We start from the raw sequence: 27,946 nt of genomic DNA, 5'->3' as shown, positions 1-27,946 counted from the left end.
TTTGTTTAAAAGGTTTTAATCTGATTTTATTTCACATTATTTCATAAATAAAAACAGTTATAAAACTGAAAGTGCAAATAAGCAAGACATATTTATCACAACTGCTTGAATTGTGGTCTGTACATATTACTGGAAGTTTAAAAATGATATTGGTATATAGCAAATTTGTGAACAATGAGATTTAGCTAAATAGGCATATCTCATAACTCTGCCTTATAGCAATAAACAATTGTTATCTGAATCCAAACAACATGCAACATCTGAACATAGTTTTTGATCACAAAAAGAGGACTGCTCACAAAAATAAGGCAAGGCATATATGATTTTGACAAAATCAAGTTGACATGCATTAAAAATCAAGAAATTGTTATAAATTCCAACTGTAATTGACACTATTAGTCTCTTGTTCTCTGTATAATATTTTATACAGTTGTGCCGTAAATATTGTTTAATAAGTCTAGGGCAGTCACTTTGGGAGCTAAATAATGTTGCCCTTTTGAGAAATGCATTTCTGTACACAGATGATCTCCATATATGGGTAACCTATAACAACATGGATTGTCCATTAATTTCCAGAATTTGTTAAAAATGATTTATGAGTATTTAAAAAAAATATGAAATACCATACTTTCAACCTTTCACTATTTTTGTTATTTCTCTCATTCCCACTTAAACCTTTAAACTATCTTTTTTTTGTCATCCAAGTTTAATGTTTTTGTCACATTTTGTTTGTAAAACAATAGTCAAATAATAATACTTCACTGTCCATTGTCATTCTGTATTTAGATAAGTGAAATGATAAAATAAGAAAACAAGATGGCACCGAAAGCTTAAAATAAATAATTGATCAACAAGACGTTTTCTCTCCTATTATGATGGTATGTCCACGGCAAAACTATACAGAAAGATATAGCTGGATATCAACGTTATATTAGGTCTGAAGAAGCAAATGACAAAGCTTATGAGAAATGCTAGATAGTGTTCCAAATGTTTTTGTAGTTTGACAGCTCCACACAGGATCCAGGATTTATTCTTTCTTTTGTTCTGTCTCCTGGGGAAAAAAAAGATACTGGTTACACTATATTGTTAATAGAATGTATTTCCCTTTACAAATAGCATATTCCATTTACAACTATTTTAAAGAAATTAGGAAGTATGTACAGAAATATTCATGTGAATTTAAAGTCTTCCACTCTGGAACAAGACAATCTAAACAATATAGTAAGCTCACAACTTTGGATACAATGTGATGCAAATTTAAAAATAGCCAACTTCAACCTTAATAATATTCATTTTGTTACTTTTGGACATATGTTTATTCAATATCTGTAGTATTTTAAATATATTCCATTAATTCTATTTACTAATCATATTATTTATCTGACTTCAGGGCAGATCCTGGATTTTTTTCTTGCATTTGGTTCTGAAAAGAAGGTAGTTTATTTTCTTAAAAATGACCAATGTTCTCTTTCTGCATCCTAAAAGCTTACTACTTAAAGCAGAAATGAGGGGTTGGGGTTTGACTGGAACTTTCAAATCCCCATTGATTCATCAATGTTATTTTATAACATAAATATGTAAGTTTAACAAAAATATGTGAAACTATGGAATTGTAGGCCAGAAGCATTCAAATCAAAATCAAACAAACTGGCCTGATGAAGAGGTAAAGAAACAATGAAACTTACTGGATTTCCATTAGTTTTTTCTTCTTGTTCTTGACCCTCAGGGATGGGTGAAGCCTGAAAATATATAAAATAATAGAGATTAACGGAAAGAAAAAAGTAAATGCTTGTGAAAAAGGGAAATGATGATAATGAGAACAAATGTAGACTCATTTGTAAAATTTATTCTGATACTAGCTGAGACAAAAACAGTTCATTATTGAATTGAGCTTTGAATACTCTTGCATAACTTAAAAAAGTTATCAAGTGATGACATTCTATGAGGGTGAGGGTTTTAAGACAACTGTTGCTAATGCAATTGGTTATGCATAGTTTATACACTGCAATAGGTGACCCAATTACTACCATTCCAACAAAACAGTTCACAGTAATATACATTAGCTATATCAATATATCACTTGCCAACCAGTCAAAACATTTCCAGCTGTCTTATGCAGCATCTTTGTTCAACTATTCTTAGCTTGGAGTGCTGAGTGACAGCATATATATTTCCAAGCTGGCATACATTCACCAAAAACAAATAATCTGCCCCATCATGCTGCCATCTGCCAAGCCATGAAAAAAGTCAAGGTTTGTATGCAAAATGTTGAAAGCCTATTACATACAATCTCTTAACCAGCATTTTTTGCAATTCTAAGAGGAATAGCAGACATGCAGATGAGTTGTTACTAACTCCATCATGGTTTTTTTCTCCACTTTCTGAGTTGTGGTGAATTCATTATTCAAGATAAGTCCAATCCAGCCATATGTTTTGTGTTGGAGATGTGCAATTCTACCCAGAAACTGCTTTCCTCACATTCAAATCTTCCAAAATTTACCCTTTCTAAAAGGGTGTGGCTTTTCAGTTACAAGCCACAGGTCACACTATATGCATTAATACTCAGATGTGAAGGCTTGTATGCAAATGATTTTTTGTTGTTGTTGTGTGGTTTAGCACCATTTTTCAGCACACAATAGGCTATACATGGCAGCCAGTATAAATGGTGGAGGAAAAACCCAGGAAAACCCTGGACAGAACCACCGACCCACGAGAAGCTACTGAGAAGCTTTCTCACATACCCATATTAGCTGAATCCAAGACTCGAACCCCCACAGACAGAGGTGATATGGCAGTGATCCATAACAGAGAGCGCTTTAGACCACTCGGCCACTTGGGGCCCCTGTATACAAATGAGGAGACTTATCTACCGTAAGATAGGAATAGACACTCAACAGTAGAGTTGCCATCTATTCTGTACATTTCTTAATTTTCTCATAATAAACATTCTCATAATAAACTTGTATATTATTAAGAATTATCGATACTGAGCATGTATTTGAGTTTTCTGTAAGAAACACATGGCATGGACCCTTTGTCATGATTGAATAGTTGCTAAATCTTGCTAATGACATATTTGATAGTCAAAACTGCATCATCAGCACTGTGAATAAAAGGCTTGCTATTTTGGAATCCAAGTCCAAAGTAACCATCTTTCCGTAAAATCCCCTAAATATACCCAACTTCTTAGTAATCCATGAATTTCATTTCCTTCTGGATGTGAACATCATTCAGTAATGTCTGTCCCCATGTTATGTTCTTATCCATGTAAGTGTCAAGTATATAAAGTCACCTATTCACAAGTGGTGGTGGTCCTCATATGTTTACAGTTTCCACCACCTAAAAGACCAAATTATGGTAAGATCTAGGAATATCGAGTTTTAAATTTGAAACAAAACCTGTAACCTTACAATATAGAAACATTTTGAAGTCATGCGAGTCCTCAGTGTGTGCTAAATGTCATCTTCAATTGCTGACCATATCTTACCTTTCCAGTATTTAACAACATATTCTGATTTCAAGTATGGTACCATCATGACTTCATTACCATCTTAGACAGTGATTATATCTCACCTTTCCTGTATCTAAACAACTCATTTTGAGTTCAAGTTGGTCAATATCATGCCCTAACTGCCATCTCTGAGACAGGTCATACATTACCTTTCCTGTTTCTAACAACTCATTTTGAGTTCAAGTTGGTCAATATCATGCCCTAACTGCCATCTCTGAGACAGGTTATACATTACCTTTCCTGTTTCTAACAACTCATTTTGAGTTCAAGTTGGTCAATATCATGCCCTAACTGCCATCTCTGAGACAGTGATTATATCTCACCTTTCCTGTTTCTAACAACTCATTTTGAGTTCAAGTTGGTCAATATCATGCCCTAACTGCCATCTCTGAGACAGGTTATACATTACCTTTCCTGTTTCTAACAACTCATTTTGAGTTCAAGTTGGTCAATATCATGCCCTAACTGCCATCTCTGAGACAGGTTATACATTACCTTTCCTGTATCTAAACAACTCATTTTGAGTTCAAGTTGGTCAATATCATGCCCTAACTGCCATCTCTGAGACAGGTCATACATTACCTTTCCTGTTTCTAACAACTCATTTTGAGTTCAAGTTGGTCAATATCATGCCATAACTGCCATCTCTGAGACAGGTTATACATTACCTTTCCTGTTTCTAACAACTCATTTTGAGTTCAAGTTAGTCAATATCATGCCCTAACTGCCATCTCTGAGACAGGTTATACATTACCTTTCCTGTTTCTAACAACTCATTTTGAGTTCAAGTTGGTCAATATCATGCCCTAACTGCCATCTCTGAGACAGGTTATACATTACCTTTCCTGTTTCTAAACAACTCATTTTGAGTTCAAGTTGGTCAATATCATGCCCTAACTGCCATCTCTGAGACAGGTTATACATTACCTTTCCTGTTTCTAACAACTCATTTTGAGTTCAAGTTAGTCAATATCATGCCCTAACTGCCATCTCTGAGACAGGTTATACATTACCTTTCCTGTTTCTAACAACTCATTTTGAGTTCAAGTTAGTCAATATCATGCCCTAACTGCCATCTCTGAGACAGGTTATACATTACCTTTCCTGTATCTAAACAACTCATTTTGAGTTCAAGTTAGTCAATATCATGCCCTAACTGCCATCTCTGAGACAGGTTATACATTACCTTTCCTGTTTCTAACAACTCATTTTGAGTTCAAGTTAGTCAATATCATGCCCTAACTGCCATCTCTGAGACAGGTTATACATTACCTTTCCTGTTTCTAACAACTCATTTTGAGTTCAAGTTGGTCAATATCATGCCCTAACTGCCATCTCTGAGACAGGTTATACATTACCTTTCCTGTATCTAAACAACTCATTTTGAGTTCAAGTTGGTCAATATCATGCCCTAACTGCCATCTCTGAGACAGGTTATACATTACCTTTCCTGTTTCTAACAACTCATTTTGAGTTCAAGTTGGTCAATATCATGCCATAACTGCCATCTCTGAGACAGGTTATACATTACCTTTCCTGTATCTAAACAACTCATTTTGAGTTCAAGTTGGTCAATATCATGCCCTAACTGCCATCTCTGAGACAGGTTATACATTACCTTTCCTGTTTCTAACAACTCATTTTGAGTTCAAGTTGGTCAATATCATGCCCTAACTGCCATCTCTGAGACAGGTCATACATTACCTTTCCTGTTTCTAACAACTCATTTTGAGTTCAAGTTAGTCAATATCATGCCCTAAATGCCATCTCTGAGACAGGTTATACATTACCTTTCCTGTTTCTAACAACTCATTTTGAGTTCAAGTTAGTCAATATCATGCCCTAAATGCCATTGTAATGGCTGACCATATTTTACCTTTCCAGTATCTTCCTTTTCTGCTTCTGTCTTCCTCTTCTCCATGTTTTTCTTCTCAGTGTTAATGATCTGCCAGAACTCCTTCTCAGCCTTGCCATAAAGGTCTTCCTCATCCACGTCCTTCTCACCAGCCTCTGGTTCTTCTTCCTATTATGAACAACTCCAGTTAAAGAATTTGTAAGAATGTAATCTGGCCATCCCCAAAAATCTTACATTTCCTTTCTCACACTAAGATTTATTACAAGCTTTTCTTTAATCACTTGATTATCAATACATGGAGTAAGATTTCAACAGTCATAATATTTTGAATTTCACTGGATGAAATCCTGATTTGTCATCTTTGAAATTGTGAGGATTTCCTCAATCCTTTTTGAAGAGTGAAAAAATTACCAACACAGTTATATAACTAGTAGTTTTTCATCTGTTGTACTATCTATCTTTATCTCTAACAAAATGTAAAATCTCAGTTGGAGAAGAAATTTGAAAAATGTGGTTAGTGCAGCCTGAAATGATTCTGATAATTGTAAAAAATTTAAATACTAGGAAGGTCAAAAGTGTAACAGCTGCTATTAGACTAAAAGGCCTGAATCAGCAAGTCTAGTCAGAGTGTGGCCTTCTGTGCTGTGTATACATGTGATGTGTATATGTCAGAGCCATGCGTAAACTACATAGACCCAAATATGCCATTGTATATTGCACTAGCAAATCTAGGTTTAGACAGTCTGTTAGGGCAAATCAGTATAACAAACATGATAGGCCCTAACCTGCCAGCAGAATTTTTTGAAGAAATAATTTAATACTGGATTAAGAAATATAAAGCTGAAAATCCTATTGAATGGATTAAGAAATATAAGGAAGATAATCGTACTGACTGGATTAAGAAATATAAAGAGGAAAATCGTATTGACTGGATTAAGAAATATAAAGAGGAAAATCGTAATGACTGGATTAAGAAATATAAAGACGAAAATCGTACTGACTGGATTAAGAAATATAAAGAAGAAAATCGTATTGACTGGATTAAGAAATATAAAAAGGAATATCGTATTGACTGGATTAAGAAATATAAAGATGAAAATCGTAATGACTGGATTAAGAAATATAAAGACGAAAATCGTACTGACTGGATTAAGAAATATAAAGAGGAAAATTGTATTGACTGGATTAAGAAATATAAAAAGGAAAATTGTACTGACTGGATTAAGAAATATAAAGAGGAAAATTGTATTGACTGGATTAACAAATATAAAGACGAAAATCGTATTGATTCAGTATACTGTATAGAGGACAGCTATTGAGTTCATACATACATATGCTTGGATGTCACAGGCCTTACTGTTAGGGGATAGGGGTTTCATTTGGATTACTGGATGTCACAGGCCTTACTGTTAGGGTACAGGTGTTTCATTTGGATTATTGGATGTCATACGCCTCAATGTGAATGGAGAGTGGCTTGGTTTGGATTACTGGATGTCACAGGCCCTACCGTTAGTGGACCGGGGTTTCATATGGATTATGTGTATGTCACAGGCCTTAATTTTAGGGTACAGGGGTTTGGTTTGGATTACTGGATGTCACAAGCCTTACTGTTAGCAGGCAGGGGTTTGATTTGGATTACTGGATGTCACAGGCCTTACTGTTAGGGGACAGGGGTTTCATTTGGATTATTGGATGTCACAGGCTTTAATGTCAGGGAACAGGGGTTTGGTTTGGATTACTGGATGTCAAAGGCCTGTTAGGGGACAGAGGTTGGGTTTGGATTAGGTATATGTCACAGGCTTTACTGTTAGGGGACAGGAGTTTGGTTTGAATTACTGGATGTCACAGGCCTTAATATTAGGGAACAGGAGTTTGGTTTGGATTACTGGATGTCACAGGCCTTACTGTTAGGAGACAGGAGTTTAGTTTGGATTATTGGATGTCACAGGCCTTACTATTAGGGGACAGTGGTTTGGTTTGGATTATTGGATGTCACAGTCCTTAACGTTAGAGGACAAGAGTTTCATTTGAATTATGTGTATGTCACAGACCTTACTGTCAGGGGACAGGGGTTTGGTTTGGATTATTGATGTTACAGGCCTTACTGTTAGGGGACAGGGGTCTGGTTTGGATTATTCATGTCACAGGCCTTACTGTTAGGGGACAGAGGTTTGGTTTGGATTATGTATATATCATAGGCCTTAATGTTTGGGGACAGGAGTTTGCTTGGGATTATGTGCATATCACTGGCCTTACTGTTAGGGAACTTGCAGTTTGGTCCAGATCAGAGAGCTGATCAGATAAATGACTTTTTTAAATGGACTTCTACTAAACCTATCAAAGAAAATGGTTTAATAGAAATTGCATATCATTAACCTTCTCTTTATCTGCTGAACTCTTTGTCCTCTCCTTAAGTTTCATTTCCCTATGCCTAGCATCCAAGATCTTCTCTCGTCTTGTCTCCCTCTCAAACATCTGCAAAATGAAGGTTTAAGAATACAGTATCAAAATCTGGATAAAATAAAATGTCTCCTGTGAAGCTGCAATAATACATAAAGAATAAATAGAAAAATATCTTTTTATGATGAATATCCAAAACAGGTATTTGTTTTTAGAACATGTGCCCCAACCAGTGTGTTAGAATGATAGAGTTTTTTTTATGTATCTCCATGGCTTTCAAACTACATATATATATATATATATATATATATATATATATATATATATATATATATATATATATAAGATAGATAGTAGATAGATATAATGTTTAGGTAAACTGAAACATGAGCATTAAATTTAGTTGATATGGTAAATTGTGATTAATCAATGAATTGTTATGTATCTTTCATCAAGTATGATAAAATAACTGCAAAGTAATACTCACTGCAGTGACAAGGTTCTTTTCATTCCTCTGCAGTGTGAAGAGACTTTCTGAGAGTTCTAGTAATGTTGTTGTTCCACTGTGTGACCCACAAGCTACCAGTCTACCATGCTCCTGTACTCTCAGACTGTGTAATGGTTCATCGCAGACCTGAATTGGAGAAAATAAGGATATAAATCAATAGAAACATGATGATGGTGCTGTTGTAGTTGATGATTAAGTCTGCAGCCCTACTTACAAACAGACCATGAGAAAGTCTCCTTTTTGGTGAGAGAGCTATCTTGTAATGAATAACTTTCAAAGCCTTTCTTTAAGTTCCACACTTCACACCAAAACATTTAATTTCATCATCTAAGTGCATTAGGACATGAGCAGGTTGATCTCATTCTAGCCATCTTACTTCTCAGTGACTGACGACTGAAGTCCAATATATAAATCAGGAAATATAAGCCAGACTATCTATGGCATCTTAGACGTGCTTTATTGTGACCTCACTGATTTAGTGTGACATCTGATGCATGCTACCTTGTAATATAGTCAGCCCTATTCTGCATCGATGCAAGTAAACAAAGTATTGACTTTTTCATTTTATGTATACTATGCAAAATCTACATTAAAGCTGTTGTTGAGGAAATATCATAACAAGAATCTAAATTAAGTGTGATACAGTTATATCTGTGTAGTTTTCTTCAAGTGGCATTTTACCACCAAATTTTAAGGGTTGCAGCAGTAGTATTATCCTAACAAAGATAGGTACCCCCCAATGTGAGGAATAAGTGAAAGTTGTGAGAATGAATTTATGTTTTCATACAACTAGAAATATTTATCCACTCTTTATTGGAAAAACCAAATTATGGACAAAAGATGCATAAACATCAAACTATGGCAGCCTTCCTTCATATATTCTTACTCATTATAATGAAATCTACCAGAATAGTAATGACAAATATGACTAGACCAAGTTTCAGTTTTTGGAGGGGTGACCAATTCACAAGTGTGGCTTTTATGTAATAGTCTATTTGAACATCAACTATGTGCCATAAGTAGAAGACTATGATTTTACCTGCATGCTTAGTGTTGGATCATTCTGTTTGAAAATAATATCCCATACATCCAGGGTTCCATCCATTTTACTGATAAAGAACACAGAAGGTCTGATGGGACTCCAGCATCCGTCTGTCAAGTATGATCTGTACTGTCTATAAATACACAATATCAATATTTAAATGATAACTAACAGTTATGCAGGATAAAAAGGCACTGCCTTTAAAGAGCTACATTTTCAAATGAGGTCCCAATCTGTCACTGATATAAGAAAAGTTATCTGAACATCATACCAAAAGAACTGTTAAACAATTGGGAGTTGTACACCAAGAAAAAGTCAAATCAAAAGGTGAAAAAGTTAATAAATTTAAATCCCTACATATACAATTACATTAATTTGAAGAGAACAAGCAGCTGAGAAAACTATTCAATTTGAATTTTAAACATCTACAATCAAGGTTAAACACTTACATCTGAAAGTAACAGAAACATTAATTTTTTAAATAGATAAAATATTTTACTTGTTTTGATGATGTAGTTGCTACTATGAAGAATCTATAATTAACTAATGCCCAAATGCCATTCAGAAACAGTACATTATTTAAGAATCATTTTTAAAATGTGTTTTCTCAATTTTCTCACTTCTTACTTTTTTCTTTACCTCTCTTTCTCATAAATGAGTCTGATATATGCAGAGAAATGTTTCCAATGCTGATGGAAACTTGTTCAGGTATAACTAGCTATAAGTAAACTGAAGATGTTAATCCTTGGACTCCAAAAACCCTGATACAGAGGTTCCTCATCATAGAATCTATCAGAATAAAACAACCATCACATAGTATGGGCATAGACATGGCTCCATTAAATTGGCTACCTTATGTAGTGTGGGCATAGGTATGGCTCCATTAAAATGGCTAAACTGGCTACCCTTATATAGTTTGGGCATAGGCATGGCTCCATTAAACTGGCTACCCTTATGTAGTGTGGGCATAGGCATGGCTCCATTAAACTGGCTACCCTTACATAGGGTGGGCATAGGCATGGCTCCATTAAACTGGCTACCCTTATATAGTGTGGGGGCATGGCTCCATTAAACTGGCTACCCTTATATAGTGTGGGATGGGCATGGCTCCATTAAATTGGTTACCTTTATATAGCGTGGGTATAGGTATGGATCCATTAAATTGGCTAACTGGCAATCTATTTCTCATTGCTAATTATTTTTTAAAATTAATTTTCATTCTTGGATGATGAGAATGAATTATAATACAATTAAAAATTATTGTGTACAACATATCCTGCAATGTTTGTCTTACTTCAATATTAGGTGGTCTCACTTATACATTTTTTCAGGACTCACAGGAACATTATTGCAGTAAGCAAGCACACAATGACATGGAAACATGGGGAAAAAAATCAAATACATAACTTACTTTGTCCACATGATTGATGATTCCCTGATATCTTCAGACCAGATCTGAAATTGTGAAGACAAAAGCTTTGTTCTATAATTTTGCCTGTGACCAAATACCACGTAATTTTTATACATGAAAAACAAAATCCATTTTTTTCAAATAGAGTATGAAAAATTATATATAAAGAAAACAATAATTAATTTTGGGTACTTCATGTGTAACAAAAACAGAGATCAGACCCAGAAAAGATCTACCAATGAATCTTGCTGAGCTACCCATACTAAAGTAACAAATAAACTATCACAATTCATTGTGTTCATACAGTTACTATTCCTTTTGATAACATGTCTCTTTAGTAAATAGATGATAATTTCTTTTCCTAAGTTTAAAGCAGAAATATTTCATTGTGTTGTACAGACAATTTGATATTTCATAGTGTCACAAACAGCACTGAATAAAATTTCTTTGACAAAAAAATAATTTCCAATCCTGGAAGGTAATGCATGTTTCCATTTTTTTATTATAGCCCAGAAAAGTACTCATCTTTCTTACTGCAAGTATTATTTCTGTAGACAAACTGCATATATTGCAATGCATGATGGAAAATCTTGTATTTTCATATGCGAAAAAATAAAGATATATTTCTCATGTGAAAATATAAAAATGAAAAAAAATGAAACATTTTGCCATTATTTTCTATATCTCACACTTAAGTACATAATATTAAGTAATAAATAATGAATTAGTAATAATAACTACCTCTGTTTATTGCAATAATAATAAAAATTGTTTTAGTGGCATGGAAATCTAATTAGAATATGCCTACAAAGATGGCAAGCAAATTTAATTTGTACAAGTGAAGTGGGTTTTTTTTACAATTGTCATAACAATCATGTTCTGAACAAAAAAGGTCTATGTCCAAATGTTGATTTAAGAAAATGAATAAAAAAGGCTTTGGTGGCATGAAAATCTAACCAGGTTATCTACATTTGCATCAAAACCTGCCTATAAATTTGTTTTGGTCTATGTAAAGTAGTTTTTGCACAATTTTGCAAAGAATGCTTTCAGCTAAAAAGCTTTAAAATGTATCTAAACAATTAAAAAAGGTAAAATATTTGTTTTAAACAATGGCAAACTATTTCATATAATCTAAACACATTATCTACATTTGCATCCAAACATGTCAAATTTTCATTTGAGCTATAACGATATTCAAATCTACAAACCTATGTACGGTTGGACAGGACCCTATCAAGATGCCCCTGCGGCAACAAGTGGGAGCATACCAAAACCTTACCCTTGCTTTCCAGTCTCCAACACTAAGGAAGTTCTTGGGGAAGAATGGATTTCTTTGAAGAGAATAAATGGGGCCCAGATGACCAGTATACATGGCTACAATTTTTTCTGCAGGTGTTTTGGCTTTTCTGTTGCAGGACATAATTGTTCCCTGCTCTGTTCCCACCATGAATTTTGTTGGCTGGAATGCAAAACAAAACAAATGAAAAAAAAAGATGCAAAGAAATCAAAAGTCGTATAGTCTTTAGTTTGTTGGAAAGAGAAAAAATAAAATACAAATATATTATGTTGTCCGCATGAGTTGCAGCCCATGAGACCTTTAACTTGTACGTTTTGAACCATAAAGCTAGATGGATTTTGAGCTGATTTCAAGGTGAGTTAGTCTGAGGGACTGAAAGCAGTGTTCTACATTTTGTGTTCTAAAATCAATATTCCCCATACAATTTAACACTCATATTTCTCCATAACAAGAGCTCAGAGGACACCACATTAATGCCTGCCTCAAGTTAAATCGTCCTCTATGTAGGCACTAGTAGTGTATGGTTGGATTTAGTGATTAATAACCCATGGGTAGCAATGGCCTTGACATTTTGTCAAGTTATAGGGTCTTGAACAAAACTTACTATTTTCTTATTAGACTTGCCATCACCATAACCTCAGACCTTCATACCCCTGAATCTATAAGTTTCTCTAATACCATAGGTGTATGCCAGCCACAAACTTTGGTTAAGTAACGTACTCTAAAACAAAAGAAATTCTGCAAAGCTTCTTCTTCTTTGAGCCACAATGACCTTGAGTTATGGCCTTTGACTCCAAAATCAATGTGCCTCTTTGATACCTTAAGTGCAAGCCCTTAACAAATGCTGATCAATGTATCATCTTTTGACTCAAAAATCAGGGGGCTTTTTTGTACCCAATCTGTAGGATTTCCACAAACTTTGATGAAGATAGACGTTCTTCTTTCAGACATAGTGACCTTGACCAGTGATTGAGAAATAATGTTATTGTGCATGAACCTTACTTTTTTTCTTTATGACAGTGATTCTGATCTTTAAACTTTGTCCCTAAATCAAACATGCTTCTTTCTTATTCCATGTGTAAGTTATCTACAAACTTTGGTTAAGGTACATGCTCAAATACTGAAGTTTTTACTTTTCTTCTCTTAATCACAGTGACTATGACTATCTGAACCACAAATTGATAAACTTGTTTCTTACCCCAAGTGCAAGTCATCCATAATGTTTGATATATCTATGTAATGTGGCACTATTGTTTTATACAGAAACCATTTTTCTTCTTTTGGTTTCAGTGACTTTAACTTTTAACCTTTAGGTCTACAAAACAAAAGGCTTCCTGCTTATCCCAAGTGCAAACCAAGTACAAAGTTTGATTCAGGTGTATTTAGTGTTTTGAAAACGTTTATCTTCTTTCAGTAAGTGACCATGGTCTTTAATGATTCTGACCCAAATTCTTCATTACTTCAAGTATAAAGCATCCACTAAGTCTGGTCCAGGTACGTGATGTAGAACTAATGTTACGGTGTGGAAACCATTTTTCTCCTTTTAAATACAGTGATAATGGCATTTGACCTTTTGACCTGTAATCAATAGGGTTTTTCTGTACTCCAAATACAAGCCATCCACAAAGTTTGTCGATCACAGACAGTAGACAACTTAATTTACTGTGCTGAACAAAATTATTAATAAACAGACAGACAGACATTATAGTACATTCTGCTTTATGGTGGGCATGTAAAAAAATTTTTAAAACATAGTACTTATGTAGTGTAAATGAAATGTGTCTTATTGATATTACATGGACTACATTATCAAAATCAAATGACATTATCGATCTCCCCTTTCCCCCAATGATATTAATGCTGGAATAATCTTAGACATAAAGTAATATTGGGAATAATTTTAAAATAAGTATGTATACTTAAGTAAAACCATGACTTTTTGATCTCTAAAGAAATAAAATAATTGCAAAGGAGAAAAAATGCTGATTTCAGAAAATGTCCCGTTACAGGAAAATCAATGCAGCTGAACTACTACAGACCATAGTGGGTTCATATTCTAATGACATGGCACCCTGTGCCTTGGTGAGATCTTGTTTCTTGGTCGGATCAAGGAAGAGCTTTTCTGTTGGTTCACCTAATTTACGGATATCCCACCATAGCACCTGCCCATCTGATGATGCAGAGAAACACTCTGTTCCTGTCTTAGACTGGATCCAGATTGCTTTGTATGCAGGGTCTCTGTGACTGTGTTCTATTGGGGACATTTCTACAGGCTGTGAACCTTTTCTCACATCCCAGTATGCTGAAGACAAAAGCAGCATTTAAACATAAAATTTACACATTGATGTATCTCTTAAAGAAACTTACAGATCTAATTAAGACCTATAAAAACCTATATAACTGAAAGCATTTCTAAATCTTCTACTAAACTTTAAGGGTAAAGACAATCCTTGAGGTCAAACTGCATCAGAATATTAGATTTAAATTATACAATACAAAATATCAGTCTTTCGTCTTGCAATTATATAAGCATGTAATAAACAAATATTACACTTAGTCTCAATTCAAACTTGTTTGGGAATAACTAATCAAAGGCCTTTATTGTTTTTTGTTTGGGAATAACTAATCAAAGGCCTTTATTGTTTTTTGTTTGGGAATAACTAATCAAAGGCCTTTATTGTTTTTTGTTTGGGAATAACTAATCAAAGGCCTTTATCGTTTTTTGTTTGGGAATAACTAATCAAAGGCCTTTATTGTTTTTTGTTTGGGAATAACTAATCAAAGGCCTTTATTGGTTTTTGTTTGGGAATAACTAATCAAAGGCCTTTATTGTTTTTTGTTTGGGAATAACTAATCAAAGGCCTTTATTGTTTTTTGTTTGGGAATAACTAATCAAAGGCCTTTATTGTTTTTTGTTTGGGAATAACTAATCAAAGGCCTTTATTGTTTTTTGTGGAATTTTAAATATATCTGATTTTGATACTTATTCAAAAATAGGAACTTGTCAGTAATGCTGTGTACTGGAATACATGTCTTTAATTGAACTAATTTTTCAGATGCATTATAATAAAGTGGATGGCACTACTAGTTTATCTTCTGTCTTAAAATCATTAAAATGACTTATGTTCTACAAGCCAACAAATATTCCAGGAATCCAAGATAAGTCTGTGTTTTTTTTTCTTCTGTTATTTCAATTTTTTAAACTGCTGAAACCATCTCTGATGTTCTTGAGGGTTACTCCAATGTACCATATTTAATAAAAATGAAATATTTTAGATGCTTGAGTTCACAAGATAATGGTAATTGCTGTACTAATTGTCTGTCATGGCTTTTGACCTAGAATCTGACATCATGGATATACTGATCAATAAACTTATACCCAGGTGTTGGGTAAATCTATAATACATACATTTTATAAAAATCCATTTATACTTGTTTATTATCATGCTAGTAGCTATAATTCTATGTTGACTGACAATCAACTTGTTAGAATGCCAAAAATATATAATCCAGCCAAACGTTACACATATATGCAGAATACTCAAAGGTGCATTGTAGTATAGAAATGCAAGCAATGACATTTGACTTGATCCCAAGGTCAATTAGGATTATTTTTCAATCTCTTTCATGAAAGTACAGATTTGTGTTCAGATTTGTACCAAATTCATTCAGAAGTAATGCAATATAGCAAGCCCTATTTAAATGCCACTAATCATGTAAGAGAAGTAGTTACAACAAGAACTTTTTATACTGACACTATGTTGCCATGTTATATACTGCACCACAATATACAATGGAAGAAAGACATTTTTTTATTAGAATATTGGTGTGATCATCTGTTCATGAGATCAAGCTGTTAATAGATTTTCCAAGTTCTGGGCGGTCACACTGACATAATTTTCATTCAGGACCTAATACACATAGTGAGAAGTGTTTTTAGTGAAAAGCCCACAAAAATACAACCATCTCATAAAAAGGAGTAGTGATAACAAGATATTAAAGATGTCCACCATTGTCATCATATTGGAGGTCTGATCAGAACTATTTTTACTTTAGACCAAATAGATATCATAAGAATGTGTGTAAAAGCACCATATCTACTGGACCATTTGTTTTGAAGAAGCAGGTATAACAAGATTTTCAAGCTGACTACCATGGTAGCCACATAACAGGTTTGATCAGCATCACTTTTATTTAGGATAGAACTACATATCTAAAGAAGTCTCTTGATGAAACTACCATGTTGCTGTGGCTATCCTTTCTGGAGAGTAGTCATACTACTTTCAGGATGGTTACAAAGGCCACCAGATTGGCTGTCTGATCAACAACATTTTCATTTAGGAGCAACTTGATGTAACAAATTCTTTAGTAAAATACCCAAGCCTATTTGACCATCTGTCAAGGAAGGGACACATCAACAAGATTTTCAAAAAGGATACCATTGGTGCCAAATTGGAGGTCTGCTTCATTTAAGACCAATCACACATTATAAGAAGTCCCTTAGCTAAACCACATATCACCAACTATCCATTCAGAAGAAGCAGCAACAATAAGATTATCAAGAATGATGCTTTAGTGTTCAAACAGTAGACCTGATCAGCACCATTTTCATTTAGGCCAACCACATATCACAGTAAGTCTTTTTGTGAAAACTCCATGTCAGATAATAGCCGTCTATTCAGCACAAGTAGAAATAACAAGATCTTCAAGATGGCTGACAAGGCAGCCGTGTTAAGGTCTGATTAGCACCATTTTCATTAATGACCAACTACATATCATTAAAAGTCTTGAAGTCCATGGCATTCATATTTGGTGGTTGAAGGGCACCATTTTCATTTAAGACCAACCAGGCATCATAAGAAGTCTTTTAGTGAAAACCATATGTTGATATGCCCATTCATTAAGAAGAATTAGAGACAACATGATTTTCAAGATGGCTGCCATGTTGGTCATACTTGTCAGATTGGCACTATTTTCATTTTGGATCAGCCAGACATTATAAGAAGTCTTTTTAGTGAAAACTCCATTCCACTAAGGCCATCTTTTTATGAGAAGCAGCAACAGCATGATATGGATGTCATAGTAAGATCAGTACAATTTTCATTTAGCACAAACTGGACATCATAATTTGAAAACAGCAGCTTCCATGGTGGCCATACTGGATGTCATATCAGCACCATTTTCATTTAACAACAACTAGACATCATAAGAAGTCTTTGAATGCAAAACACATATCAATACAACCATCTATTCAGGAGGAGTCAAAATAACAAGATTTCTAAGATGGCCACCATGGCAGCTATAATGGATATCCAAGAGGCACCATTTTTTTATGGATCAACAAAATCTTATAATGACTGTGTGTGTAAAGTTTCATGGCATTTCATAGTTGAGGATAAGGAGTAGCAATAACAAGTTTGTGCTAATGGATGGATAGATGACAGATGAATGATGGATGACAGATGACAGATGAAAGGCCACTGCATAAGCTCTTCTGACCTACACCCAGTAGCACTTAAAAATGAACATTATTTTCTTATAATGGTTTAAGATTGATCTATGGCTGTAGCGCAAGAATGAACATTAATGCATAAAATGGTTTATGACTGTCTATGGCCAGTAGGGCTAAAAATGAACATTAATGCATAAAATGGTTTATGACTGTCTATGGCCAGTAGGGATAAAAATGAACATTAATGCATAAAATGGTTTATGACTGTCTATGGCCAGTAGGGATAAAAATGAACATTAATGCATAAAATGGTTTATGACTGTCTATGGCCAGTAGGGATAAAAATGAACATTTGTGCATAAAATGGTTTATGACTGTCTATGGCCAGTAGGGCTAAAAATGAACATTCATGCATAAAATGGTTTATGACTGTCTATGGCCAGTAGAGCTAAAAATAAACATTAATGCATAAAATGGTAATGACTGTATATGGCCAGTAGAGTGAAAAATGAACATTAATGCATAAAATAGTTTGTCTTTGATCTGTAGCACTAACAATGAACTTTAGTGGAAAAAATGGTTAATAAAATAAATGACAACTATTTCAAGAACCTAGGAATCAGTGTTGATGCAATATGGTTGTCACTCTAGTGCCTGCTTTATGTCTTTGTAAATTTAATGATGTACCTATCTGTCCATTATAACATCCACCAAGCAGCACATGGGAATCCTTAGGATTATACTCAACACAAACAAGGGGAGACACTGGCTTCAAGGTCATTTCAGGCTTGTTGGGATTTTCTGTAATAAATCAAAGGTACTCATAGACTTGTGTTATTATTCCCAATACAGTATCTGTTACTATTTTGTATCAAAGTTACTCATAGACTTGTGTTATTATTCCCAATACAGTATCTGTTACTATTTTGTATCAAAGGTACTCATAGACTTGTTATTATGCCCGGTACAGTATATGCTATTATTTTGTATCAAATGTACTCATAGACTTGTGTTAATATTCACAGTACAGTACAGTTTCTGTTACTATTTTGTATCGAATGTACTCATATACTTGTGTTAATATTTACAATACAGTTTCTGTTACTATTTTGTATCAAAGATACTCATAGACTTATGTTATTATTTCAAATACAGTATCTGTTACTATTTTGCAATGTCATGAGGCTTTAAGAAATCAAGAAATGGAGACAAAACCGTTACTTACCAACATCCCAGATATAAGAATCATTGCTTGTATCTGGGGTAGAACCTTGGAATTCTAAATTACAATAAGCCACAGCAAGTTTTCTTGGGCCATCAGGAAACCAGGATATGTGTGTAGCTGTCCTCTTCATTTCATTTGGATCTCTGAAAAATAAAATAAATAACATGAATATATACAACTTTTGAAAATCTAAAGCAAAATAATGTAAATGAAAATGCAAATCTTGTGAACAAATTATTACTCCCAGTAAACTGCATAGAGTCAAATCTTGGTTTGGGACTGTGCAGTGTGCAGTTGGACTTGACTCACAGTCAAGTAAATATGGTATCATAAACCAAACATTAACACTGACATGCTGTTGATATCTGGGGACAATTAAAAACCTCAATGTCTTTCTTAACACTGACATGCTGTTGATATCTGGGGTCAATTAAAAACCTCAATGTCTTTCGATTTAAGTATTTGTCTCCTCAAAGAACCATGCCATTATGTAACTGTTATTAATCACTGACATGCTGTTGATATCTGGGGTCAATTAAAAACCTCAATGTCTTTCTTAACACTGACATGCTGTTGATATCTGGGGTCAATTAAAACACAGTTTCTTTCATAACATCAAAATGCTGCTGATATCTGGGGACAATAAACTCAATTTCTTTCTTAACACTGACATGCTGTTGATATCTGGGAACAATTATAAAACTCAATATCTTTCCTAACACTGACATGCTGTTGATATCTGGGAACAATTATAAAACTCAATATCTTTCCTAACACTGACATGCTGTTGATATCTGGGAACAATTATAAAATTCAATATCTTTCCTAACAATGACATGCTGTTGATATCTGGGAACAATTATAAAACTCAATATCTTTCCTAACACTGACATGCTGTTGATATCTGGGAACAATTATAAAACTCAATATCTTTCCTAACACTGACATGCTGTTGATATCTGGGAACAATTATAAAATTCAATATCTTTCCTAACACTGACAATGCTTATATCTAGGGACAATAAAATAACTATTTTCTTTCTTGCAATTTGTTCATAAACTGCTAAACTTAATACCTAAAAACATTAATTGTTTTTGCAGAGGGTGTCTCTTCCAAATTATCCAGTTGGGTTTCTTCAAAATACTCTTGATAAATGTCTATGGCATTGTTTTGTCTGATGCAGTGTTCCATAACCTGTAAAAAAAAAGATGTATACAAATATTATTTGACTTGAGAAACTCAAGAATTATCATAGAAAAGTGTGTGTGTGTGTGTGTGTGTGATTAGGATTTTTAACATAGCTTTAACAATTTTTCAGCAATATCGCTACAATGTCTGCAGTGTGGCAGTTTATAGTGATGTCTAGCACTGAGGCATCATGCCGCAGACACGTAGCATGATGTCCCACCCAGTCACATTATCCTGACACCAGGCCGACCAGTCCTAACACTAACCTCTTAATGCCAAGCGCCAAGTGAGGCAGCTGTTAGTGCCATTTTTTTTAAGTCTTTGGTATGACTCAGCCGGGGTTCAAACCCACAACCTCCGGCTTCCGAGGCAGATGCTCTAACCACTAGGCCACTGGAGCGGTCCATAGAAAAGTAATTCAACAACTAAATAAATGTTCTCAATGGAGATCCCCCCAAATAACACATTTCATTATAACAGAAAGTCAGATATAACATAGTCATAGCATGGGTTTTGATTTCTTAATCAAACATTAAGATTTATGTATTTGTCTCCTCAAAGAATCATGCAATTATGTAACTGTTATTAATCACTCTACAGACAGTGTCAGCATAATGACACCATCTAATGGTCATACAGTGCAGTGATCTTTGCCTAAATGTAAATTCTAAGACACTTTAATGTTTAATCAGCAGCAAAACAATATGGATTATTCAGGAACCTGAAGTTTAAATTTGGTCACAACAGATCTTTCACATGCCTAGATCTACTGTTGATTTCAACTACTTAGAGTTTTTGGTATCAATTCATGTGCCACACTGGGAGTTAATCTGAAATTTACAACAATTATTTTGATACGTTCTTTCTTGGTTAAAGTTATTCATCGAAACTGTCATTTTACAAGATATTGTGTGCTAAAATTTGAATACCTATTTGGTAAAGCTGATATTTATATTCCCTCCTTAGGACCACTTTGTCATGAAACTGCTCTGACATATATCACAGTCATTTCACACTGACCAACTTGACATGTACTGAGATTTACCTGTACCTTTCTTCAAATATTAACTTGAATGACAATTTAATATTCCCCTGAGTTTTATGTGAATTCCATACAAGGCAATGCTTTACCAATATTAAGTTCAAAATGCATCATATAAAATTAGTTTTACATTGAGTGATTCTTTCTCGACTTCATATGGTAAGAAAGAAAAGAAAATTAGTCCAATTTATTATTTAATCAAAAACACACCTTTTTAATAATGTTTATTATAATCTGATAATGATATAGAAATATATTATACTTCATTCAAACTTAACAGCCAGCTCTTTATATAGACATATTATATATATATATACAACCTTTGCCTATAGTAAGATGGACAAAGGGAGGTAACATACTTGGGCAGAATAACAATCAGAATAAGCATTTTATGATGTAATTATAATGCAATCCTTAATTTGTTTTTGTTTCAGGAAATATTACAAAATAAATGAATCAAAGAATCAATGAGTCAGTGAATGAATAAATAAATGGACCAATGAATAAATTGATACGTATGAAGTTGCTTTTAACCCAATTCTTATCCAGGAGGAGATTCTCACCGTTCCTAGTTGTTGGATGACACTGACATAAAGTTCATCTTTCTCCACCTTCTTTCTGTACCTAGAGACCTGCTCTACTTCCTGTGCATTGACATCTTTTGGCCAACCTCCCTCTGTATGGTTTATACCTCTTGATCCAGTCTCAAATCTTTCTGTGTTGACCTTAAATGAATGACGGTGTTAATCTTATAAACCAAATGAAGCAATAAAACATTTAACATCTTTTATTTCTTGGATTATCCAAGTCAGGCTCAAGTTAAAATCTATCTATCATTGTCTAAGAAATCATAATGAAAAATTAAACATTGTCTCGGAAATGTATTCCTTTGGCCTAATTATGACAAAAGTCAATAATTTTGCATAATCAAGTAATGGATTTAGTTTTAAACATTGATATATGTTTCATTATTGCATGATAAATTGGTAGGGTTTGACTTTCTAGTATAAACATTATATTTAGTGAGTAACAGATGATTCGTAATAATTGACTAAAGACTCAGAAGGAAAAACTATTCAATTCCAATGATAATGTGCATTTTCCTTTGATGTATGTTATTAATTTATAAACTCACTTCATGTTCTGACATTTCCTGCACACATTGTATCCCTGAATCCACTGGGTTTCTCTCTATGAAATTTTCTGCCAGGGATGCATCTGGGACAATGTCTACATGGAGTTCAGCCTGCCGATCTGAGAAGTTGCATTGTCGGCCAAACTCAGCTCTCTTTTTCGTATAAACATATACTATCTCCATTTTCCAAGTCTAGATATCTTTGTGGAGCTGCAAAAATAAAAAACTTTGGACAATATAGTATTTAATTTTTAAGTGGAACCAATTATTAATATACATAAAATAATACCAAACAATTCTGAGGCCAATGGAAAATCTCTACTACTATCATACCACTCCTGTCACAGCATACCTTTTGCAAACCTGACTTATGACTGTATGAATAATTAATTTGACCTATATGTCTGTGAAAATATGAAAAACACTTTCACATAAATATTGAAAACTGAGTATAGTGAATGAAAATTTTACCAAGTGACATAAAGCTAAAAAATGTGAATTGAATAGTAACTGAATGGTTTTACAAGTACAAACGATTTAGAGCTTTATGTAATAACAGAAGGTTCTTTTATTAAATCCAACTTTAATTAGATTCATTGAAATGGTCCAGATATGCCCTATAAACTTCATATCACTATCAAACATCACCGTTAAATCCATTTCTACTGTAAAGTTTTCAGTAATTATTTTCCTCTTGACATTACTCTCCATACTTTATCTATGTGAGGATTAAAGCATGTTTACGACCTTTGCAGTTATTGATATTCAGTCTTTACCACCACTTTTTGAAAAACATTCCATAATTCTGTCTGAATTAAAGGCCGCCATGAACCTATTTAGTTTAAATAGTAAGCCAACTCAATGCCTATAATGGGAAGGAAATTACTCAAATGGCATGTGTGTAATTATGATGTCACCAGAACTGATCCATGAGAAACTACACCACAAAGAGGGCAAAAAGAATGAATAATACACTATTTTCAATGGGACAAGCAAATATATTGCAAATTAGCAGCTCTGTGCATTATATGGAAAACAAAAGGATGGAGCTAAACAAACGGCACTTGCAAAATGAGTGGCAATGGGGAATCAAAATGCATATCTGTATATAGATTTTATGCAGATTTTTCCAAAAACATAGTGTTGTAGAATTTTGTTCCATATAATATTTACAATGCATCACTCCAACAGACATGAGCAGAATGACTAGGTTTGAAAGCTGTATTTGATTTCTCTTATACAAGCAAACATGTGAAGAGCTTACCATAATGTCCTGATCCACACACTATTATTATGCAGTAAACAATAACAAAAGTTCTGAAACTGTTAAATGTGATAAACTAAAGCAAATTCAGAGAAAAATTATTTGTCTATTAAATTTCTCTGTTCAATAAATTCAGCTAGGTAATCATTGCATCCCAAACAAATGGGGTGGGGTGGGCAAGCTATACAAATAACAGTTTTTTAATCTAATATTTACCGTAACAATTACTTTTCAAAGAAATACTGACACTTGATTCAAAAGTTTTGAATAACACAATGGAGAGATATACCAACCGAAAGTTACACTTACAGATTTGAATGAATACAGTGAATAAAAAATAAATACAGTCAATTCAATGACATTTCTTTACCTAAACAATGTATTTCTTGTGAAATCAAACATTTCATTTGCATACATAGTGACTGCTTATGTCTGATGCCCTTGAGAGACCATTTACAGCAGCAAGGAAACATAAACACTTAGCAAATGACTATGGAAAGCATGTGACTGTTTAATGTTTGACTTCAATAGAGAAAATGCCATGGAGAAGAAATAAGAACAGACAATTGAGATCAGGTGACCATCAAATTAACGTAATTGTTAGGGATGATCTGAATATAATTTTGGAATAATTAATTTACCTACATAAACAATAATACATCTGTGGTTTACATGATAGTTATAGGAGGCTGATACATACTTAATCTTTGACAATATTTATATGTATAAATATTCTCAAATCATTCTTAAAAAAAATTCTTCAACCATTCTCAAGTTTGCTTGTCAAATATTGTCATGATGCAGGTTACCAATTTCAATGTGACATGTGGAAGCAGAAACAGGCGCAGGTGGACAAAGTATTTCTGACAAAAAATTGCATAGAGTGAATTAATTTATATTAGAATATTTCAGTGATGAATTAGGTTTTACCTTCAATTCTTACTGGATGAAAATTTAAAGATAAAATTTAGATAAAGAAAAACATCTTCCTATCCATTTATCTATCTATATACATTCTATATCTGTCTTTATTCTTCTAACTATATCTGCATTCTAATGCTTTCTTTTTTCATATATATGTGTGTGTGTTTGTGTTTATCAAAAAGAAGATCTATAGAGAGATAGATATATAATGACCTGTACTATTCTATTCAGATATATCTTTTTGATAACCTTGATTACAAGATGCAAACAAAGATAAAGGAAAACAGAAGTTCATTATTTGTGAAAACTCCCAGCTGAATTTTATAAAAAAAAATTAAATTTCTGACTTAAATATTTATTTTGCAGAAAATATACGATGAAAATTAGAATATTTTAACCTATATGTCTAAAACTACTGTTATCATAAAAAATTTAACACTCTAAAGTTGGCAACTTCAAATCTGAAACCCTTTAAAATGCATCTGTTATATGAGCAGCTCAGAACTGAAATGGGCTAACTTGAAGAGGACTGCAACAGCTGCCATACGTCAGCCAAGTTATTACTCAACTGTCACTTATTTATTCTTGACTCTGTAAAGTAGTTTGAAACACACAGAGGAATGTAATAATAGGGAATAATTTTTCTTTTCAGTTACAAGATATACTACATTGAATCATGAATAACATATGGTCATTACACTTAACTGGTAAGGCAACTGGCCTTTTTTTAAAAGTATTACATTCAGATGAACATGGCTAGAATTAACACTAATCCACTATCCCATGACTAGTGATTTTGCTGATGGATCAATAAAACCTAGCCATCTACGATCCATTGGAACTGTGAAAATTAAATAGTTTGGTTGTGGTCAAGAGACAGTATTTCCTTTAATGGTTAATGATGACTAACTGATATGTTTACTATGTTAATTGAGTACCTACCAATATCCTGTACTTCAAGATGTACAATAAATGCTCATGGTACAAATGACAAGTATAAAACCACATATACATACATTAAGTAAATTGGTGGAATTATTTTGTCAAAACAGTCTTCAAGCACATGGAACTTGCCTGTTGTCCTGCCCCCATGCACTGATTCCATTACTATGATAACATAAGCTATTGGATTTCAGATTAGTAGCAACTAATCTGATAAGGTTACATTGGCTGACTCAATAAATAATCCAAAATTACACTGTACAATGTTTTAATATTTATATTATTGTTCATAAACATGCAGGGTATTTTGTGATGACAACTGTAAACACATTGACGTATTTGCAAACTGCATAGTCATGAATGAAATAGCTGAAATTAGATGATTAAAAATTAATAAAAAGAAGAGACTAAACAAGTACCAAACTAGTCCCACACTGTCAGCCCTCAACCTTGATATTTGTTTGGGTGTCAAGATCTTACTGCTGAAATAACAGTGCTGTGTAGCATGTTTTGGAGGTGTTGTGTAGCATGTTAAATTCAGATTCTCATGCAAGCAGTAAGATGTAGCACTAAAAACATAAATAACATGTGATATGTCTTACATTTTAGGACAAGTACCAGACATGCTGACATAAAAAAAGACAAAAAAAAAAAAAAAGGAACACAAATGGCTGATTTGTGACCCAGGAGAGGCTGTGATGTTATGCACGTACTGAAATGAATGTTCTAAGCCATACGAAGCTGCGTGGTGTACATCATTCACGGGTTTTGCTTGTTTGTAAAATACAGCTGTCATTGTTTTGAGTTGGTGCAAATGAATAGTAAATGCTGAATTGCACTTGAACTGGCTTCTGTTTTATTTTAGCAGGATCGTTGAAATTTCAGTAGGATCATTAAAAATAACCCCAACTATTTTGATGTTCCTATAGATTAAAGTGAAGTTTTAAAAATCCTAATTTCGAGACTTGGGCATATGTATCCTACTTGAGAAATTTTCTCCAATTTTACCTGAAATGTTGTTGCACAATGAATAAAATCGTTGTTGTGTAATTTAATCATTAAACAATGTGCTATAATTTACCTGTCTTTATGCTTCTTTATGTGAATTTTGACAGCGACGTACTATTTCACAGCACCATTACCACTACCTAGCGTTGCTAATAGAAACATCCCATTGCGCATCCCAGACAGTTGTTTCCGTCCAAGTTTATTTCCGGTACACTGGTACCATCTCATCTACTTTCCAATCCACTACCCCCCATTTGTCCTTGATAGTTTTTGTTTTTGTTAAATGGCTATTATAATCATAAGCTATTCAGATACTTTAATCATATTCAGATAAGGCAATCAACTAAGTTAAGTTGGGATAAAATAGTATAAGTCAATATATGTTCTAAAAGTTACCAGTCTGGTCATGAGTTTCTACCTACGTGACAGACAAACGAAGAGAATGAAATACGTTGTGGAATAGGTGCGCAAATGTCAAAATCCGGAAAATGAATGCTCTACTTTAACAAAACAATTAATTGTTACAATCCTAGCCGAGCATCATCATTGCTTATTATTAGCGGAATTTCTTAATCTGTAGAAGAGTTGTATATAGTTTCTTGAAATGTTTCTACTTTGTTGTGTTAATTAGAATTACATCAAATAAAGAATTCTATAAGAAACGAGCACAGCCATGTGCGTACTGGCCGACATATTCAGATGTCTGACGCAGCGCTTTTCCAAACAGTGGAGGAATACTCTGCGACAAGGGGAATAATATTGCATTACGTCATGAAAATGAATTCCATTGGTCGTGTGTGCTGTTTTGTTTTGTTTTAGGGCTTCACACACACCACCCCCAAGTGATTTTATATCATTTTGTTTTCCGTGAATATCTAGCATGTAGTTTAAAATCATGAATTTGTTGCATTTAAGAGAAACATTGAGCTTATTAAACGAATACATTTTTCAAGCATTGAAATGAATTTTTTTTTTTGGTGGACAGCAACGCAGACGAAAGGTTTACAACACGAGCCTGGTTGAGAGAGGTATGATCGGGTAAGATGTAATAATTACCGACTGAAAGTAGTTAAAAGTTGATTGCATACCATTACGTGAACAGATAGCCGAACGTGTAAAGTTTTCATGCAAGGTTAGAGGGTTTCTCTCCCTCTCTTTTTTGTCTTCTTAAAAAGTATTACATCTGTATCATTTCATAGAGACGTTTAACGAATGTGTTGTCTTACACATATTTATATTGTGTGTTTAATTTTTTGTCCATGATTGTAGATTTTAATGATCATGTGTAAACAACAAATTAGATAACTATTTTTTGTATCCTTGATTGTAAATTATATTTGAAATAATGTGCTTTAAATAGGTTGTTCAATAGGTTTCGTGTTCTATGCTAAGCCTTGATCATGCACCTGGTTATAGTCTGATGTAATTTTCTTTTGGTGTGATTGAGTACTGCGACATATGTCACGTTGGGAGGTATAGCGACACATGTCACGTTGGGAGGTATAGCGACATATGTCACGTTGGGAGGTATAGCGACATATGTCACGTTGGGCGGTATAGCGACACATGTCACGTTGGGAGGTATGGCGACACATGTCACGAGGGAATTAATTGCAATATAGAGTCGTAATAGAGTCGTGGAGATGAATATAAGGAGTGAAATGAACAAGTGTTCCTATTTATATTTCTGTTCCTATTGTATTTTCTCCTATTGTATTTTTTGTCTACAGAAGTATTTACT

The 27,946-nt window shown here is 33.7% G+C and overlaps 1 protein-coding gene across 1 annotated transcript; it reads right to left on the bottom strand.

The window, feature by feature from the left end:
- Positions 1 to 26,432, bottom strand: LOC149802578 (dynein intermediate chain 3, ciliary-like). The gene is made up of 15 exons (XM_089951849.1): positions 26,279 to 26,432; positions 22,068 to 22,277; positions 21,496 to 21,657; positions 19,778 to 19,896; positions 18,702 to 18,844; positions 18,164 to 18,277; positions 14,064 to 14,326; positions 12,007 to 12,186; positions 10,728 to 10,771; positions 9,314 to 9,449; positions 8,254 to 8,400; positions 7,743 to 7,841; positions 5,388 to 5,534; positions 1,686 to 1,739; positions 1 to 1,051 (listed from the first exon to the last, which is right to left on the bottom strand). The coding sequence occupies exons 2-15, from the start codon at positions 22,248 to 22,250 to the stop codon at positions 1,028 to 1,030; spliced, it is 1,815 nt and encodes a 604-aa protein (XP_089807975.1). The 5' UTR covers positions 22,251 to 22,277; positions 26,279 to 26,432; the 3' UTR covers positions 1 to 1,027.
- Between the last annotated feature and the right edge of the window lie 1,514 nt (positions 26,433 to 27,946).

The sequence above is a fragment of the Sinohyriopsis cumingii genome, chromosome 3 (assembly GCF_028554795.1).
Source record: "Sinohyriopsis cumingii isolate HCF-2022 chromosome 3, ASM2855479v2, whole genome shotgun sequence".
NCBI lineage: Eukaryota > Metazoa > Mollusca > Bivalvia > Unionida > Unionidae > Sinohyriopsis > Sinohyriopsis cumingii.
The sequence above is the reverse complement of the archived record's forward strand: the minus strand, read 5'-3'. Positions and strand labels throughout refer to the sequence as shown.